Genomic DNA, 16,999 nt, shown 5'->3' on the forward strand with positions numbered 1-16,999 from the left:
AAATAGAAGGCAGTCAGAGAAAAAGCGAAAATTAAACTCCCTGGAGGAGAGTAAGAGACCCAGCTTTCCCTACCCAGTGGTCCAAGGTGAAGGGGGTCAGCCTGAGGCCAAAGTTGATATACAGCAGGGGGAGGGTATAGCTCAAGGGGTAGAGCACATGCTTAGAATGCACTAGATCCTGGGTTCAATCCCTAGTACCTCCATTAAACAAACAAACAACAAACAAACCTAATTACCTACCCCCCAACCAAAGTTCACATACAGGAAGCTAGCCTTCTGTCAACAAGACAGCTACGAAGCAGGTTCCAGAAGAGACTAAGCATGCCCATCTCTAGCTGCAATTCCAGGATCCTAGTACCCTGATATGCCATGTAAAAGAGACAAGAATAAAATGAAAAAAAAGGTCTATAAGTTTTAAAGAACGTATGAGCCCATCAAGTCAGTTTTCTGTGTCCAAATATTGATCAACTTAAACAAGGGCTTCTCAAACTTTTCCACTGAGCAATCCTTAATTCCCGCAGAAAATGTCTCTTTGGGGCTCTTAGGGCACCTCCAAAGCATTCAAACTCTATTCTAAAATTTATTTGAGTGTTTGCTTTGGCAGCGCATATACCAAAATTGGAACGATACGGAGATTAGCATGGTCCCTGCACAAGGATGACACAAATTTGGAAGCATTCCACATTTTTTCTTTAAAAAAGGGGGACATTTTGCAATCAAAATTTAAAAATAAATAAATAAATAAATAAAATTTATTTGAAGAAATTTTTATTTTAAAAATTCATGTGAATTCTGATTTCTCTGCCTTTATTTCCATTACAAAAACAAAAACTTTTACATCCTTACCAGTTAAAGTACTGAACCCCCAAGCCCTGACACTACTCCACCAATTTTCCAATAAAACTGACACTCTAACAAAGTTTGTCATGTTTATTCTGAAGCTCCATAAAATCCCAGTATCCCTACCAAAACCTAAGGAACCAAATTTGGAAATAAAACCTTTTGGTGAACAATCATTCTTAGAATAACCAGTAACTTGTTTTAAGTACATAGTTTCTGTCTGGGGCTTCAGTTTGTTTTACAGCACAATTCCTTTAGAAAAACCCTACTCTTCTCTTAGCCAAAAGAGGTTGTTCAAATGTGCCAAATAGCTTGGATGAGCAGAGGGCTCTCAGAAGAAAAGGGTGGTGGTGGCCCCAGTACCCCTGCTGAAGAACCAGGAAAATACCAGAGAAATCAGCACAGGTAACAAAGTAAAAAACACTGGAGGAAAAGAAGTGGGGCATCTGGCTTTTCTTTGCCAATATTCCATAAGAATAAGGTTAGCTTAAAAGAAGCACTAGGGGGAGGGAGAATCTCATTATTAACTAAGATTATGGTACACCTGGAAAACAACTGGAATTTGGGAGTGAAACCAGGAATTGTATTTGTTAATCCAGATGAATGTTAATAAAAATTACATGAAGTTCTTGTTGAGCGAACAAATTAAGTTCTCAGAATCTCCCCCACCCTCCAACCTTTGGTGAATATTTAGGCCCAAGTTTCTCCAATGTGTCCCCCTGCTGCAAGGGGACAGGAAACTACATTGGGTAAATTAAGTTAGGATTTTTGCCATTTTTACAGACAGAAAGACCCTTGGAAATATCCCTTGGTCTAGACACTCTATCACCTGTAGTTGTCAAGGACATGAAAGGAAGAATCTATTGTAGGCTTAAAGAGTTGAGCGACACTGAGGAAAACAAATGTGCCAATGAACCAGCAAGATACAGGAAAACCTCTTTGCAAACATGAAAATAAAAGACTGTCACATGCATCAGCCATGCCATACTTTCACATCTACTGGAACACACATTAAGCAGTAACTGAGAACAAACTTTCTCTGTAAAGCCTAGATTATTCTAGGAGTTCCCTTCATCTGAATATTTCTAAGTACCTTATCTACAGCAAGAGATTAAACCTGAAGCTGAGCTAGAATAAAATACTGAGCCAGAAAAACCATTGCATAGGAAAGCAGGTTTTGAATCTCTGCCTCTAACAATGACAGACCCCAAAGGGGCTGACATCCAACCTTCCCTGCCATTCCAAAACAGAGGAAAAAAAAAAAACAGGAATGAAACACCAATCTAAAACATCTCACAACATGCCACAGGTTCCCTAACATGTTATAAACAGAAAGTACTATCTTCTTCCTCACTTTTTTGAAGATGAAGTCATGGTGCTGTCCCCCAGTAGTCAAAGCCTCCATGTTCTACCACAGCCAGTTCTCAGACTAATATCTCATAAGTCAACACTCAAAGGTCAATATCAAGGGAAGATAATGCCCCAACTTAATGCAGCAAAGCTAAAAATATCTTTAACTCCCCCAACCACTCCCTATCTTGTTCCTCCCACCTTTGAAAAGCTTTCATCATCCTTCCAGGCTTTATATACTCCATCTTCAACCTGCCCCACATAGCCAATAAGTTATCAAGTTCTATAAATTCCACTGCAACAAATCTTACTATATATTCCTCCTGTGCAGATTAACTGACTCAAACAGTTCAAAACCTCATTAACCCTTCCCATAAAGCTCTAGCACAGACCTAACTGGTTTTACCTATCTACAGGCCATTTCTGCTGTATACTGCTAGAATAACATTCCTAAAATAAAAGGCCTAATGAACGCTCCTCAGTAAAAACCTCTATCAATTCCGTGCTGCCTATAAAACAAATTCTAAACTCCTTCATGATCTGACCAGAGGCCATCACTCCACTCTGGCTGTCCTCCTAATGTGTTCAATTCTATACCAAGTAAGATAGCTCATCATGCACTAGCATATGCTATACTTTCCCTTCTGCTTCACCTTTATTCATGCTATTACTTCTAACTGTCCTCTCATCTCTGCTCAACAATATTACCAATCAATTTCTTCCCTCAAAGCACAAATTAAGAAAGAAAGCAAACATATCACAGGCAAGGAAATTACAGGAATCTATGGGTCCAAGACCACTAGACCACAAAGTCTCAACATAGGGACTCTGCCACTGACTCCCTTCATGATTTGAACAAGTATGCTCCACTCTCAAATCCTTGGACCCAAGTCTGCACGTCTGTCAAAAATGAGCTGAATGCTAAAGGTCCTTCCAGCACTAAAGTGAGGCTTCTGGAGAGGAGGAACAATCCATTTCCTGGGAAGGAGCACATGAGTTCATTGTTGCTGTGTTTGTCTTAGATGACCTAAGATATCCAACTGCAAACACCAAGCTCTCTCAGGAAAAATTATATGAGAAGAAAGATAAAGCAACCTCTGTCACTCACTGGAGCTACTCACCATCCAGCAGGTCTTCCTCATCATCCCTGCCATGCTCCTCCACTGCCACCTCCTCCTCCTCCTCCTCCTCCTCTTCCGCATCCTCCAGCTCCACATCTGGGTCCAGGTCTGGATCGCTCCCTGAGGCGGATTCGTCTGACATGGCTCCCAGAGGTCCTCAGTGGACATTACCGACTCATGGTCCACTGCAGGGGTCCTGGGAGGAGGAAAGGAGGCATCAGAATCACCAAGGGCTTCACTTAGGAGCATGAATTTTTCAAGTAGAAAATGTCAAGGGTGAATTCCCTGGAGCTTTTCTAAGCAGGCCAGCTAATCATACCAAATTCCCAAACTTCCTCCAAAGTGCACTGGCCCCAAAACATATTTTGGTGTTTCTCTGCCCAGCTCAAGCTTCTCTTAGCTGCTTGTTTGGTCACTTTAAGATATTTTCTTGTCCAAACACACTATACACCTCAGAATTCCCATTTGTTCATTCCCTCATGCATCAACTGTTTCCTGAGCACCAACTCTCTCTCTATTTATATATACACATAAACAAATACAGATATATAGTCACAGGCACTGTGCTAGGCTTTGGGGACAGAGTAGGAAAGAGAAAAAAGCATGTTAGGGGATGCTAGGAGGCTGGTGTGTGCCAGAAGGAGCTACTATTTTATGTTAGGGTGGTGGGCCCCCCACTGAGCAGAGGCCAGAAGAAGAGTCACACAGACATCTGGAAGTGGTGTGTCCAGGCAGACTGGGCAGCAAAGGCAGAGCCCTAGAGTGGGAGTAACTGGGAGTGCACATGGGATAAGGAGTGGACCCTGCCTTGGAGCACTGCAAGGAAGATGGTCCACTTTCCAATCATCTGAATGAAGAGCTTCCAGTGGGCAACTGGCTAGTCACCACACTGTCACTCCTCCAAAGCATGTAGGGAGCCTCAGGTTTCCCATAGCTCAGAATATCCTTGTGCCAACATCACTGCTTTCAGGCTCTGCCACACTTCTTGGCCCAGTTCCAGCTCCATTTTTTTTCCAAGAAGCCTCTGTCAACTGCCACAGCCTTCTGAACTCTAGTAGCCATGCTGACCATGCTGACCTTCACCGAAGGCTTTACATGAGCTACCTGGCAAAGTGATTTGCTGCCTTCTGTTTCTCAACTCCTGACCCAGCAGTAGGCCCCTATGGGCAGGGATTTAGCTGGGAATTGTTTCTCTGTATCCTAGAGCTAGCAGCATGTTCTATTCCAAATCATTCATTCATTTGCATTCACTCCCTCTTTTGCCAACCTGCTCTATCATGTCTACTATGTGTCAGGCACAGTGCATGTCTGTCTGTTTCTCTCTCTCCACTTTACTATTAGCTATTAAAGGTAATTTCTTGAGAGGAAAGAAAAAACAAGAAAAAGAGAAAGCTAGATGGTTGCTCTGTGATAAAGCAAATATAGCAAAATATTAACATGAGATTCACTAATTATTTTGATTTTTCATGTATTTCAAATTTTTTATAATAAAATATGGGGGAGGGAGGCACAAGATAAATAATCTTTTATAAGACAAACTGCTGTTGACAACCACAACAACAATTAGGTCATTCCTCCCATCTCCCAAAATTAAAATTAAAAAAAAAAAAAGGGAAACATAAGTCTCTAATTATTCAACACAAATACTATTCCAGAACTGGAATCTTTTATTAAGGTCCAGACACAATTTGAAAAAGAATGTCTATGTTCTCCTGAACAGAAACAAAACAAGCAAACTGGATCATTTAGAGTGTTAGAAAACTGTTAAGTTTAAGACTGCTCAGTTAAAAATGACAGGAATTATGAGTGTGTGTCCCAATGCATCACACTTAGCTTCTCCGGACAACCAAATCAAAGAATAGCTGTGAAATGATTTAGTTATAAAATTTAAATTTTTGCACTAATAGAACACTTTCAAAAACATTTATAAAGGGCATTTAGGTACAAAGAGAAGAAAACTGATCTACAAACACACATGAATATAACCAATGTTCAGAGAATCCTATGTCTTTAATTCATCAGGCTTTAGAAAGGAAGTAGTAAATCAATTAAAATTAAACATCAGAGGGGTTTAGAAGTGAAATTTATTTCTGAACATTAGTATAATGATAATTTATCAGCAACTACTCTGTACTTAGAAGTCAATGTTCATAATCAGCATAATCCCCTTGTTTCATCCTAGACTGCTTGAGGTAAGTGTTTTGCTTACAGTGTGCATGGCTGATTATGGAGTAGCTTTTAGAGAACAATTTTTAATTAGCAAGTACATTTAGGTAACTGAATGCTTGTCATTTTAGAGAAGAAATTGTGTGGTGGTGGAAGAATGACAATCACTCAGAGGTAAGCAATAACAGTGAAAAGCCTCCTGTAAACCCCAGTTAAAAAACATCTTCAAAACAATCTCAGCCCCTAGCTCCTGAGAGAAGTAAACATCAAACATCCAACAGCCACACATATTACTAGAATATGAAAGACATTGGTCCAGTCCTCTTCTCAAAACATTTTAAAAACAGAGGACACTTTAACATAGCACTCAGGTCATCAGATGTCTATAACAGAGAAGAAACTGGAAAGTAATAGATTTCTTAACTCCCACCAAATGTGGTATTTCTCTTTGTCTGTCTTCCACAAGCCATGAAATTTCTTTAAAGAGATGACACAATGAATTCTTTTCTCAGCTCTTTAGAACCATACCAATTACTTAAGGGACAGATTTTGCTATTATTGATCACCTTAAAAAAAAAAATAGCCAACCTTGAGGGGAAGCAGCAGTCAGTTACACTGTAAGAGGCTCCACATACACAGACAGGCACTTCTATGTGGGCACAGCCTTTCAGAACACAGGGAAGGCAGACCTAAGTCAAGAAATTAGCTCTAAGTAGAAATGTTAGACAGACATGAGAAAAAAGTTGGTAAGAAAAAAAATGCATCTCCCCATTTGCTCCTTATCCCATGTGAAACACTGCTTCAATCTCTAGCGAAGAGGAGCTCAGCTTCTAAGACACAGAAACCAGGAGAGTGATTATGGATGTGCCGCACCTTAATAAGGACCAATACTCCTACACAGCAAATTCTGGTAATCAAAGTCTATTTTAATGAAAATAGAGAACTATTTAAAGGAACTCCAAAGAGAACCAATCTGAAAGACAAATATTCAATTCCTAAGTAACATGTTAATGTCTACAGTTTAATATATTGGGTTTGCTAAAAGGAGGCTATAATTATGAAGAAACATACAACCAATCCCAGTCGAGCCCCTCACAGCAATCTTGAGAGTGAAGGAAGAAGTTCTTCCGCCCTCCTAAATTCAAAGACAATGATGCCTGTCTATAGAGTGTTGCCTGGCCAAGAATCAGCAGAATTAATCATGTGGGCACAGCCCTTAGACATACTCCTGGCAGGGAGAACACACAAGAGGAAATTAAACATACAAAGACAGACAGAGAGACATACACACATGTACATACACTCAAAGCCTTTGTTCACAAAGCAGACCACGTTTGGAGAGCCCACAATGAAAGCATAAAACTGCAAGCACATACTGCTTCACCACCGCAGGGCAGCCAGTGCAGTTTTAGAGATGTCTTTGTGGTCCTCAGCAGCATCTTGATCCTGCCTTTGATATAAAATAACCAATTCCAAACTACCATGTCCTCATTAATTTTGGTGACTTTGAGTAATGTTAAATTTCCTCAAATGATCTCAAAGCAACTCAACAGCAAGTGCCACTCATACTTTTTTCCCATTAAGAATATAAATAAAAACCCATGCATTTATACATTTACAAGAGGAGAAAAGTCTTCAGAGCATGATAATATTCAGGCCAAAATTTTAAGCAACGCCCCTTCAAAGAAACCCATTGGTCAAATAATTTATATAATTTAAAGAAAAACAATTACTCACTAAGTACCCACAGGATTCTTCCAGTCTGCTGTGAGAGAGCTACTGTGGATCTCTAAAGTTATTTCAAAACACCTTTCCCGTGCAAGACAAAGATGACGTATACTTTAAACTTCCAGGTAGCCCAAATGTCTTTTGATTATCTTTCAGTTACTGGAAAACACATTGAACACATACAAAGCAGCCACAGAACTAAACTGACAGAGCTCAAAATATTTTGTTTGTAAATCTAGTAAGATTTTTGGCAATTAGGAACTTAAGACAAAATAAGGAAGGAAAGATGAACAAATAGATTCAAGACTCCAGAGAGAAGAGCCACAGGAGACAACTCTCCCAAAAGGCAATGCAGTGAGTGAGGCCAGGCCTAGAAACTCAGCACCAAGCACAGCAGAGGCACTGGAGCCATATTTAAAGAAGCAGTCAAATAACCTAAATTCTAGCCCCAGTCTACAGGAAACCAGCTGCATGACCTTAGGCAGATTGATTCTCCCTCAGCTTCCACTGAGGCTCTTTTTCCAGCCTAGGGGAGAGATGGGCCTGAGTTCATCTTCAAGATCCCTTCCAATTTCTCTGACAGCAGTTCTTAAAGGGTAGTCCAGGAACCCCGGAGGGTCCTCAAGATCCTTTCAAGGGAGCCAAAAAGTCAGAATCATGCACAGGTTAAAGAGCCACTCAAAGTGCAAGATAGACCAATGGATTTTAATGTAACAGAATACAAAAAGTTCCCTGATACATTTTCAAAGTCTTTATTATAATTAATCTTTAAGAAACTACTACTTTTCAGAGTTTTGATATAGTACCAAAGAGTGCCCACAATTATCTGAAAAGGCTGTTAAAACACTCCTCCCTTTTTCAACTACATTCTTCATGTACTTCAACAATATAATAAGCCAGCAATAAAACAATGTCACAACAGACTAAATGCAGAACCAGAGCTGAGAATTCAGCTGTCTCTATTCAAACAGACATTTTCAAATTTTCAAATATGTAAAACAATTCTGCCTAATTTCTTTTGTTTTGGAAAATATAGTTATTTTTCATTTAGAAGACTGAGACGCTGCCTGCTGCACTAAGAGGGCAGATTACTTATTTTTCATTAAAAAAGTTACTTATGTTAATATATAATTATTTTATTTTTTTAAATGAATTTTTTTAATTTCTCAGTTTTAATTTCTAACACAGCAAATATTGACTAATGTAACCCATATATACAAAAGTTCTTTGGGGTCTTCAACAATTTTTAAGAGTATAAAAGGGCCCTAAGACCAAAACATTTGAGAACTGCTATTCTAAGACAATAAGACTCTAAGATCTATTTGTCTTCTGCCCAAATTTTCAGGTATCACAAGTATAAAATATCTGAGTAGTTCCATACTATATTTAAATAAAAAGCTACAAAATTAATTTGATATATAAATGATATACACAGGGGTTTTTTTTTATAACTAATTAACCATCAAAGGCAAACTTTCTGAATGAAGTTAATACTACATTTGCAAAACCAGATAAACAACCAAGTTTATATGGTATAGCACAGAGAACTATATTCAATATGTTGTAGTAACATAGTGAAAGAGAATATGAAAACAAATATATGTTCCTATATGACCGAAGTATTGTGCTATACACCAGAAATTGACACATTGTAAACTGACTACACGTCCATAAAAATATATTTTTTAAAAATACTACATCTGCAAAGTCAAATGATAATTTGACTTAAAATGACTTTACCACTGAATCTCTGCTATCCACACCCCCTTTAAAATGGCCAAGGGCTGAGGTTCCGTATGCCTGCCCCTCCAAAGCTCCCCTGGCTTAGGCCCTTCATCTAAGAGGTCACTGAACAACACATCCCTGCAGAGTCAGTCCCAGGAGTTTTGAATAAGTAGGAGTAAAGCTCAAAGGCTACTGCTGAGGGGAGCAAATTAAAGATTCATTTCATTCTCTATGGACTCAGCTGGAAAAAAAAAAAAAAGGAGGGGCAAGTGGATGGAGAGGGAGGAAAGATTTGGGGAGGGGTGAGAGAGAGAAAAAACACAAGCATTCAAGTTGGGAAACACAAGCTAAAGCCGTGATGACAGATTTGGCCATGAGAAGCCTATGTGAAATAGCCACTGCTCCCCAGAGAAATCTGAGCTCTGAAAAAAATTACACACACACACACACACACACACACACACACACACACATATACACACACCCTACCACATATGTTAAAACATCAGATCAGCGTAATCTGAGGGGTGGTTAAAAAAAAGTAAAACGGCAAGAATAAAAGCAATTCTGGCTAAATATGTTACCATTCAACTTGTGAGCCCTGTTATTTCTTTCCACGCAGCTCTAACTTCTTGCAGATTACAAAGATAAGGGCCCGCTTGGCAGAGGCATGGATGGCCCACCTTCCCCAGGCTTCCTGGAGCCTAAGCCAACCCTGAGTCCATATCAGCTTAAAGGCAGGTCAGGTTTATCTACCAGATGGTGAGATTGAAGAGGCTTGGCAAGCCAAGCATGCTCAGTGTCCCATACCTCCAAATCCCCCATCACAACCATCTCAACTTCCCTCACCAATCTCTTCCTTAAACTCTCTGAGGCTCCTCCCTCTCCTAAGAGTTCTGCCAATCATAAAGCCATGGAACTCAGTGTGGGAGCCTTCAAACCCAGACAAGTACAAGCTGTGCAGAAGGGATGGTTTACCCTTCACAGACCTGCAAACATTCAACATGTACATTAGTAAAGACTTCCCTGTATCTAGTCAACCTACCCACTAGACACAATCCTGAAAAGTTCTATGCAGGTAAGCATTTCAACAAACCAAAGCTTTAAAAAAATAAGACTATAGCAGGGACCTTACATGAATTCTTCTGTAACACAATAATCACTAATTTTCTGAATTGATGCTGATCACTTTAGATTATCAATCACCATTTCTTTTAAAATAGCTATACCTACATGATATACAGGTTGTATACTGTGGTCTTTCCTAAATTGGTATCTACTATAAATAAAAGTTTTCATGGATGATTACTATTTTATGATATATATTCATATTTTCAAAATATTCTACAGGGAAAATATAATATACTAATACAAATGCATTTCTATGGTTACTCAAGTTTTTCACTTTGGCTTTGTCAGTGACTTGGGCACTCTGTGCACTTAGCTCCTTAATGACATAGGTAAATTCCTCTGGCTCCATTTCTCATAGTTCTAAAATGAACTGGTAATGCCAGTCAGGTGCAGACCAATTATGGTGCCTGTAGCACAATACAAAAATACATTTTGGTCTTTGCCCCTGGTTCCTGGCACAGAGCTCCCCAAGCCCCTGGACTTTTCTGAGTGATAGGAATGTCTTTTGTTATTCATGTCAAGCCCCTTTTGACCACACCTGAATTTATGTTAATGAAGTGACTCAGGGTGTGGTCCCTAGAAAGCCTCAGGATGGGACTGGTCACCAGTAAGACCAAATGACTAGAGGGCTGGAACTTTCAGTCGTATCTACCAACACCCAAGATGGGGGCAGGGAGCTGGAGATTAAGTTGTACAAAAATTCCTGAACACTGAGCTTCAGAGGGCTTCTGGGTCAGTGAACACATCAAGGTGCTGGGAGGGTGGCACCTAGAAAGGGCACTGAAGCGCCACAATAATCCCCCCTCCCCCATACATTGCCCTATGCATCTCTTCCATTTGGCTAGTCTTCAGTTGTATCCTTTAAAATAAACCAGTAAACCTAAGTATGTTCCTGAGTTCCGTGAGTCATTCTTGCAAACTTTTGAACCTAAAGGGACTCATAAGAACCCCTGATTTATAGTCAGTCTGTCAGAAGTATGAGTAGTCAAGAACTGCTGACTAGCATCTGAAGCAGGCGCAGTCGTGTGGGACTGAGTCTTTAATCTGTATAGTCTGCACTAATTCTGAGTACTTAGTGTCAGAGTTGAATTGTTGAACATCCAGTTAGTAGAGAGTCAGAGAATTTGTATTTCGTGCTGAAAAACATCCCAGTGCCACAAGGATTTAAGTGACAAAATCACAGGGAAAATTCGTATCTGTAAAGTACAAGAGAAAATTTAACAATCTATTATTTCTTGACTTCTCATGTGCAAAAATAGTGTCATATACTTCAACGCAACAGGTAACCTGTGCCTTTAAACTACTAAATGTGCCTTTAAACTACTAAATTTCCAGTTGACTTAAATTAGTTACTAAATGATACATGGAATGAGAGTCCATAGTGGGTTCACCCCCTCAAATCGCAAAGGAAGAAAAGAACCACAGATACACCAAATCTGTTTCCAATACTGTTTTCCATATTTTCAATGCATAATAAAAACTGATTATGAGAACTAGGAGAAAACTAGCAGAACCAAGGAGAATTATTTAGTGATTTAAGCAATTCAAAATATGTAAAGGGTCTAGCCATCACCTGTCTTTTAGATACCACCCCTCCCTTGGCCAACACACTCCATTAGACAACCAAAACTATTAGCAGCTGGTAAACACGGAAGAACTGAATTATACTGAGTTCTATTCAAACACAATCCTTTTCCTCTCAAGGTGGCATCAGCTTTTTCTAGATTGCAGGAGGAAGCCAGGATCAGAATGAGAATTGGAAGAATCCTGGGACTGTGTATATCCCAACATGTATGTAAAATAATTCTCTACGGACCATTTCAGATTAGAGGAGACTAAATGCAATGTGAGATTCTGAATTGGATCCTGGACCCAGGGAAGACAATAGCCCTAAAAGCCTGTACTGAGGATAATAGCTGATGCAATTGTGAGGACTATGAATTAGATAATAGTATTGTATCAATATTATATTTCCTGATTTTGAGAACTGTTTTGTGCTTATGTAAGAAACATATTTTAACTACACACCTATTAGAATGGCTAAAATAAAATTTAAATAAAATAAAAATTTCTGATAATGCCAAGTGCTGACAAGGATACAGAGAAGCTGGACCTCTCCTCCACTGCTACTGGGAGCACAAAACGTTAAAACCACTCTAGAAAACAGTTTGGAAGTTTCTTATAAACTAAAACATACACTTAATATCCACTCTTAAATATTTTGCCTAGAGAAATGAAAATTTATATTCACACAAAAATCTGTATGTGAACATCTATAGCAGTTCTGTTCATAATCACTGAAAATTAGAAACCACCCAAAAGTCCTTTAACTGATGAATGAATAACAAACTGTGGAACATTCACAACCAACTACTAACCAACATGAAAAAGAAAAAATTACTAGTGTATACAATGTCTTGGATGACTCTTAAAAGGCGCCATGCTGACTGAAAGAAGTCGGTCTCAAAAAGTTACACATGGCTTGATTCTATTTGTCATTCTCCAAAAGACAAAACTATAGGGATGGAGAACAGATCCGTGGGTTGGGGTGGGGGGACTTTTCTGGAATAGCAGGAAGCAGCTCTTTCCTGGGAGTAATGGGACTGTTCTGAATCCTGAGTGTGATGGTGGTTACATAAATCTATACAGTATCTTCAAATTTATAGACAAATGCACTCAAAATAATTTTATTGTATGCTAGTGTAAAAAATCTATTTTTAAACTGAAATATAACCAAAAAGAAAAATATTTTAGGATATATACAATCAAGTATTTAGAGGTAAGAATAAATAAAAAACCTTCTAAAAGACTGTTAACAAGGAGGAGAATAAAATTATCTGTTCCTGGTTCTTCAAAGATTTAAATACTTAACAAGTACAAAAATATCCCATTTCAAAGTACAGTTTTGAAAGATTACCTAGCTAACTATTCTCTCTAGTTAATTAGTAACAAATTAGTAACAAACTTCCTTTCCTTTAAGACACAATAACTTCAGGTTAAAAAGGCTAATTAAGCCTCCCAGCATCCTCATAAACAGAGAGGATGTCCTCTTACTAGGGGGTAGGCTTCCCTCCCTCTTCCCCTGAGCCCAGCAGGAACTGGAACCATCTCTAAGGCAAATCTCACTTGAGTTCCCTCTTGAGGGCTCCAGGTTTAATCAATGTCATAAACAAATAGCACCCCCCTGGCAGGTAGAAATTAGACTCATTAGCTTGCCCTCCCTCCTTCTTGGTGTAGATGTGGCCCAGTTATTAACAGTCTTCTAAGGGGACTTATGTAATCGATCTAGATTATGTGTTTCACTGTTACTTTATGGCCAAAGTTATTTAACCTGTGTCCCATTCTTAAGTTCTTAGGTGTGCGCGCACGCATGCACACACACACACACTCACTCTTCAGCAATGTGGAAGTAAGTAGTTTAAGATTCATACTACTGAACCAATCAGAGTTAACTTAATGTCTAGCAGCTTGTGCTATCGGTCTCTCTCTAGTCTAGAACTGGACAAAAATACTGAAGAAAACAGTGACATCTGAATATCAGCAAATATAAGCAGGAAAGAAAGTGTGCACCTGACATAAAGCCTATATAGAAAAAAGGCATCTTTTTTCAAATTAAAACTCCTATAAAGTCTCTGGGGGAAAGCATATACTGTCTGGACAAAACTCAAGCTATAGATTTTGCAAGTAAGAGGAGAACCTTCAGGAAAACCTCATTTCTGTAGGCAGAAAATAATGAATGCTAACCCTTGGGAAGAAGGGCCATCTGTCAAAGATGAACATGGCCTGTGTGCATGTGCACACCAAGTCATGTACCTCCCATCACTCTTCAGATAAAGATGCTATTCTATAGAGACAAGGCCAAACTTCATCATACCAAGTGGGAAGTGATATAATGTAGAAAATAAATAATTCACACAGGGCCGTTATGGCTACGAGAAATTGTTATGATAGTGGGGATAAAGGGCAAGAGCTGAGATGAACTAAAAGCTTGAGGAAACATTTTAAGGGAAAAGGTGGCTGACAGTTATTTGGAGAAAGAATGGTCAAAGAGAAAGGCTAGCAATTTATTCAGTCCAAAGCTTAGGTATTTTCTATGATAAAGACACTGTCCTGGCCACTGTGAGGGGTGATATAAACATATGTCTCAAAGAAGAAAACTCAGACATAGAGCAAGAAGCCATAAGACTACCTGACTCCAAAACAGAAACAACAAAAATGTCATTTTTGGACACCAAGGAAGTCTGCAGCATTTGAATAAATACCAAATACCAAATCAAATCTAATCATAATTTAAAACTATATCCCTAACATAAAAATGAAAAATGGCATTGTTGTCTCAGTTGGAAATTTACAATGCTTTTTCTCCCCTCATTATCTGCCCTAAACACATCTACTACTCTTTCACTTGGTCCCTTGGTGCCTAAGAATACTCATTCACCCTAGTGCATTTAATGGTATAGTCTGGGGCTGCATGGTTTCTCTCCAACCAGGGTGAGGCTGTATCCTGGAATTAAACCCCACACCTCTACCTCATCCACACTTACTATGCCAACTTACAACAGTGGGCAACCACCGTCCAAGAACAATCTAGTTAACTAAGACTGAAGCATAAAAGAGGAACACCTAGAGACAACTGCCAAATCTCAAGGATAGAGACTCTAGGCCCACATTTGGGAAAGAAGGTTTATATAGTTCCAATCTTCTGGTCATTCAGTCAACAAGCAGTTATTAAATATTTTTGTGACCTATTCTCAAATGGACATGCCCCAGCACTGCAGCCAAAATAAAAATGCCCAAAAAAGAGAAGGGAAGTGAGTGATAGAAAAACGACAGGATGAGAAGCTAATCCTCCCTCCTGCTCACCACAGCAAGCAAGAATGAAGCAGTGCACCTCACTGTTACATAACAGAAGCTGAACAAAAGGCCCAGCTAAGGCAATGGAGGCATCTGCAGAGCATTACAAACCCAGGGCTAGAGGCTGGCACTTTGCCATGCTAATAACTACTGAACACCCCACATCACAGCTATTTCCAGGATCTCCTCATCATCTCTTCCACTAACTAAAAACAAAAACCACTGACTTCCATAACAAACAATTTTGACAGGTGGGCCTCTTCACATTCAAATGTCCCCATTTAAAGATAGTTCTGCTCTTAATGAAGATCATATTATTAAGTTATTTTTGTACCAACTTGGATATGACATACTAGGCAGGCCTCTACTTAGATTTTTGATTTGATATTAGTATTATACAAATTATATTTTACTCTTTACAATAAATAAAATACTGAAATTTTAAGAATAATTACAGATTTTGAACTTTGACAGGCTTCTAAAAAATGCCACTCACATAAAAGGATAGAAAGAATCCATGTAGTCTTACAAATGCATTTAGCGCTGCTGTTATCTTGACCAAAAACTATGAAATACACTCCATTTTAAATTTTGGAATGAACACAAACCAAGATTAAGTGTGTCATTTGATAGCTTCCCCACTTGACTCCACTATTACAGCAAAAGTCTATAAAATGATTCACAAAGAAATTATTAACTGGGAGTGAGTACTTGAATACTGGGTATAGCACAGTCATGAAGGCAGGACAGCATCAGAGGAAGATTTCAGGTCAACAGCTCTAGGAACTATCTGGTGGAAACCAGTAAGATAGTACCACAATGGACAAGGTACATCTAACAAGTTGGACAAGGACTTCCTGCTTGGCCCCTTGGCAGAGGGGAAGAGCCTGCAAATTCTGTCACTGCAAAACACTTAAAAATATGGGTAAACTTCTAATAAGCATCCATTCTAAATGTACAGCTGTTTTCACAGACACACAAAAGTAACAGAACTCCCCAAGGACCACAAAGGAAAGGCAAACTGAAAACACAAATACTCTTGAGAGCTGACGCTACAGCAGTCCTAGGGGAAGAGAAGGGTATCAATCTTGCAGCGAGGTGGGGTGGTGGGGGAAAATGGAGGGGAGATAAAAGACAATGCCTTGGGCTCAAAGAAGCTAAAAGAGGATTATGATCTCTACATAAAGCCAAGATCTTGAAGAGTTATACTCTCAGGAAAGAGTGGACTAGAAAAAAATCTAACCACCAACAAAGAAGACAACATAAAATCTTGAGTTAACCTAGGTTGGAGGAGAGAAAAAAGAGATCCAATGGGAGTCTGTAACCAAGAGTATGCCCTCAAGCCAATTTGAGGTTGAAATACATACTTACCTACATGGTCCAAGAAATTAACCAAAATTAAAGTGGTCCCAAGCAAGTGATACATCCTAACTGCCTTGAAACAAAAGTAAAACATCTCTGGGATATACCTCAACCTGGACCACATAAGATTCCCACATATAAAGCCTTACTGAAGATGAACTCACAATTCAAAAGTATAAACACAGGAGGGATTAATCATATAAAAGCAAGAGCCAATAGGGTCAGACTCTTAAAAATATATCTATATTGTGAAGGAAGAACATTCTTGCAGGGATGCAACAGAAGGACATCAGGCTCTCCTCTGCTTGGCAGCCTGTGCTGGACAAGGGCACTACTCCTGGGGAAGGCCAGTCACCTGCCCAGGAAACTGAGAGTGCTGTTGCCTCAAAGCCTCTTTTCCTTAAAAACAAGGGAAATGGGGCCCATGAACACTGATGTTAAGCAACTCTAAAGACAAAAGATCTAGATCTCAACAGAAAAGAATCTGAGAAGCTGAAGAGGTCCCATCATTACACATTTTTGTGAAGCTCAATCCTGGCAACTTATGTAGGCTTCCTAAGCATCTGAGATTGGCAATTAGAATGAGTAGCGTACAGGAGTGAAGAATCCTCCTCGTTCTCATCTCTAGACATTGCCTTCAAGTGCCCCACACCCTCCACTGTCATCAACAAAATGGTAAAGAATAAAGCTTCCTTCATTTGAACTTGTAAAAAGGAAATCAA

At 39.2% G+C, this 16,999-nt stretch overlaps 1 protein-coding gene and 1 pseudogene across 4 annotated transcripts in view; one reads left to right on the forward strand and one right to left on the reverse strand.

Annotated features, from left to right (window-relative positions):
- The window catches only part of RAD54L2 (RAD54 like 2), a 106,898-nt gene that overhangs the window by 50,915 nt on the left and 38,984 nt on the right, over positions 1–16,999 (reverse strand). For all 4 annotated transcript variants that reach the window (XM_014563348.2, XM_032458398.1, XM_032458397.1 and 1 more), the window contains one exon: positions 3,312–3,507. In XM_014563348.2, coding sequence (XP_014418834.1) covers positions 3,312–3,453 — 142 coding nt within the window. In that variant the 5' untranslated portion in view covers positions 3,454–3,507. The remainder of the gene's footprint in view (positions 1–3,311; positions 3,508–16,999) is intronic.
- On the forward strand, positions 589–689 carry LOC116657346 (annotated as a pseudogene).

This window comes from Camelus ferus, chromosome 17 (assembly GCF_009834535.1).
Source record: "Camelus ferus isolate YT-003-E chromosome 17, BCGSAC_Cfer_1.0, whole genome shotgun sequence".
NCBI classification, from domain to species: Eukaryota; Metazoa; Chordata; class Mammalia; order Artiodactyla; family Camelidae; genus Camelus; species Camelus ferus.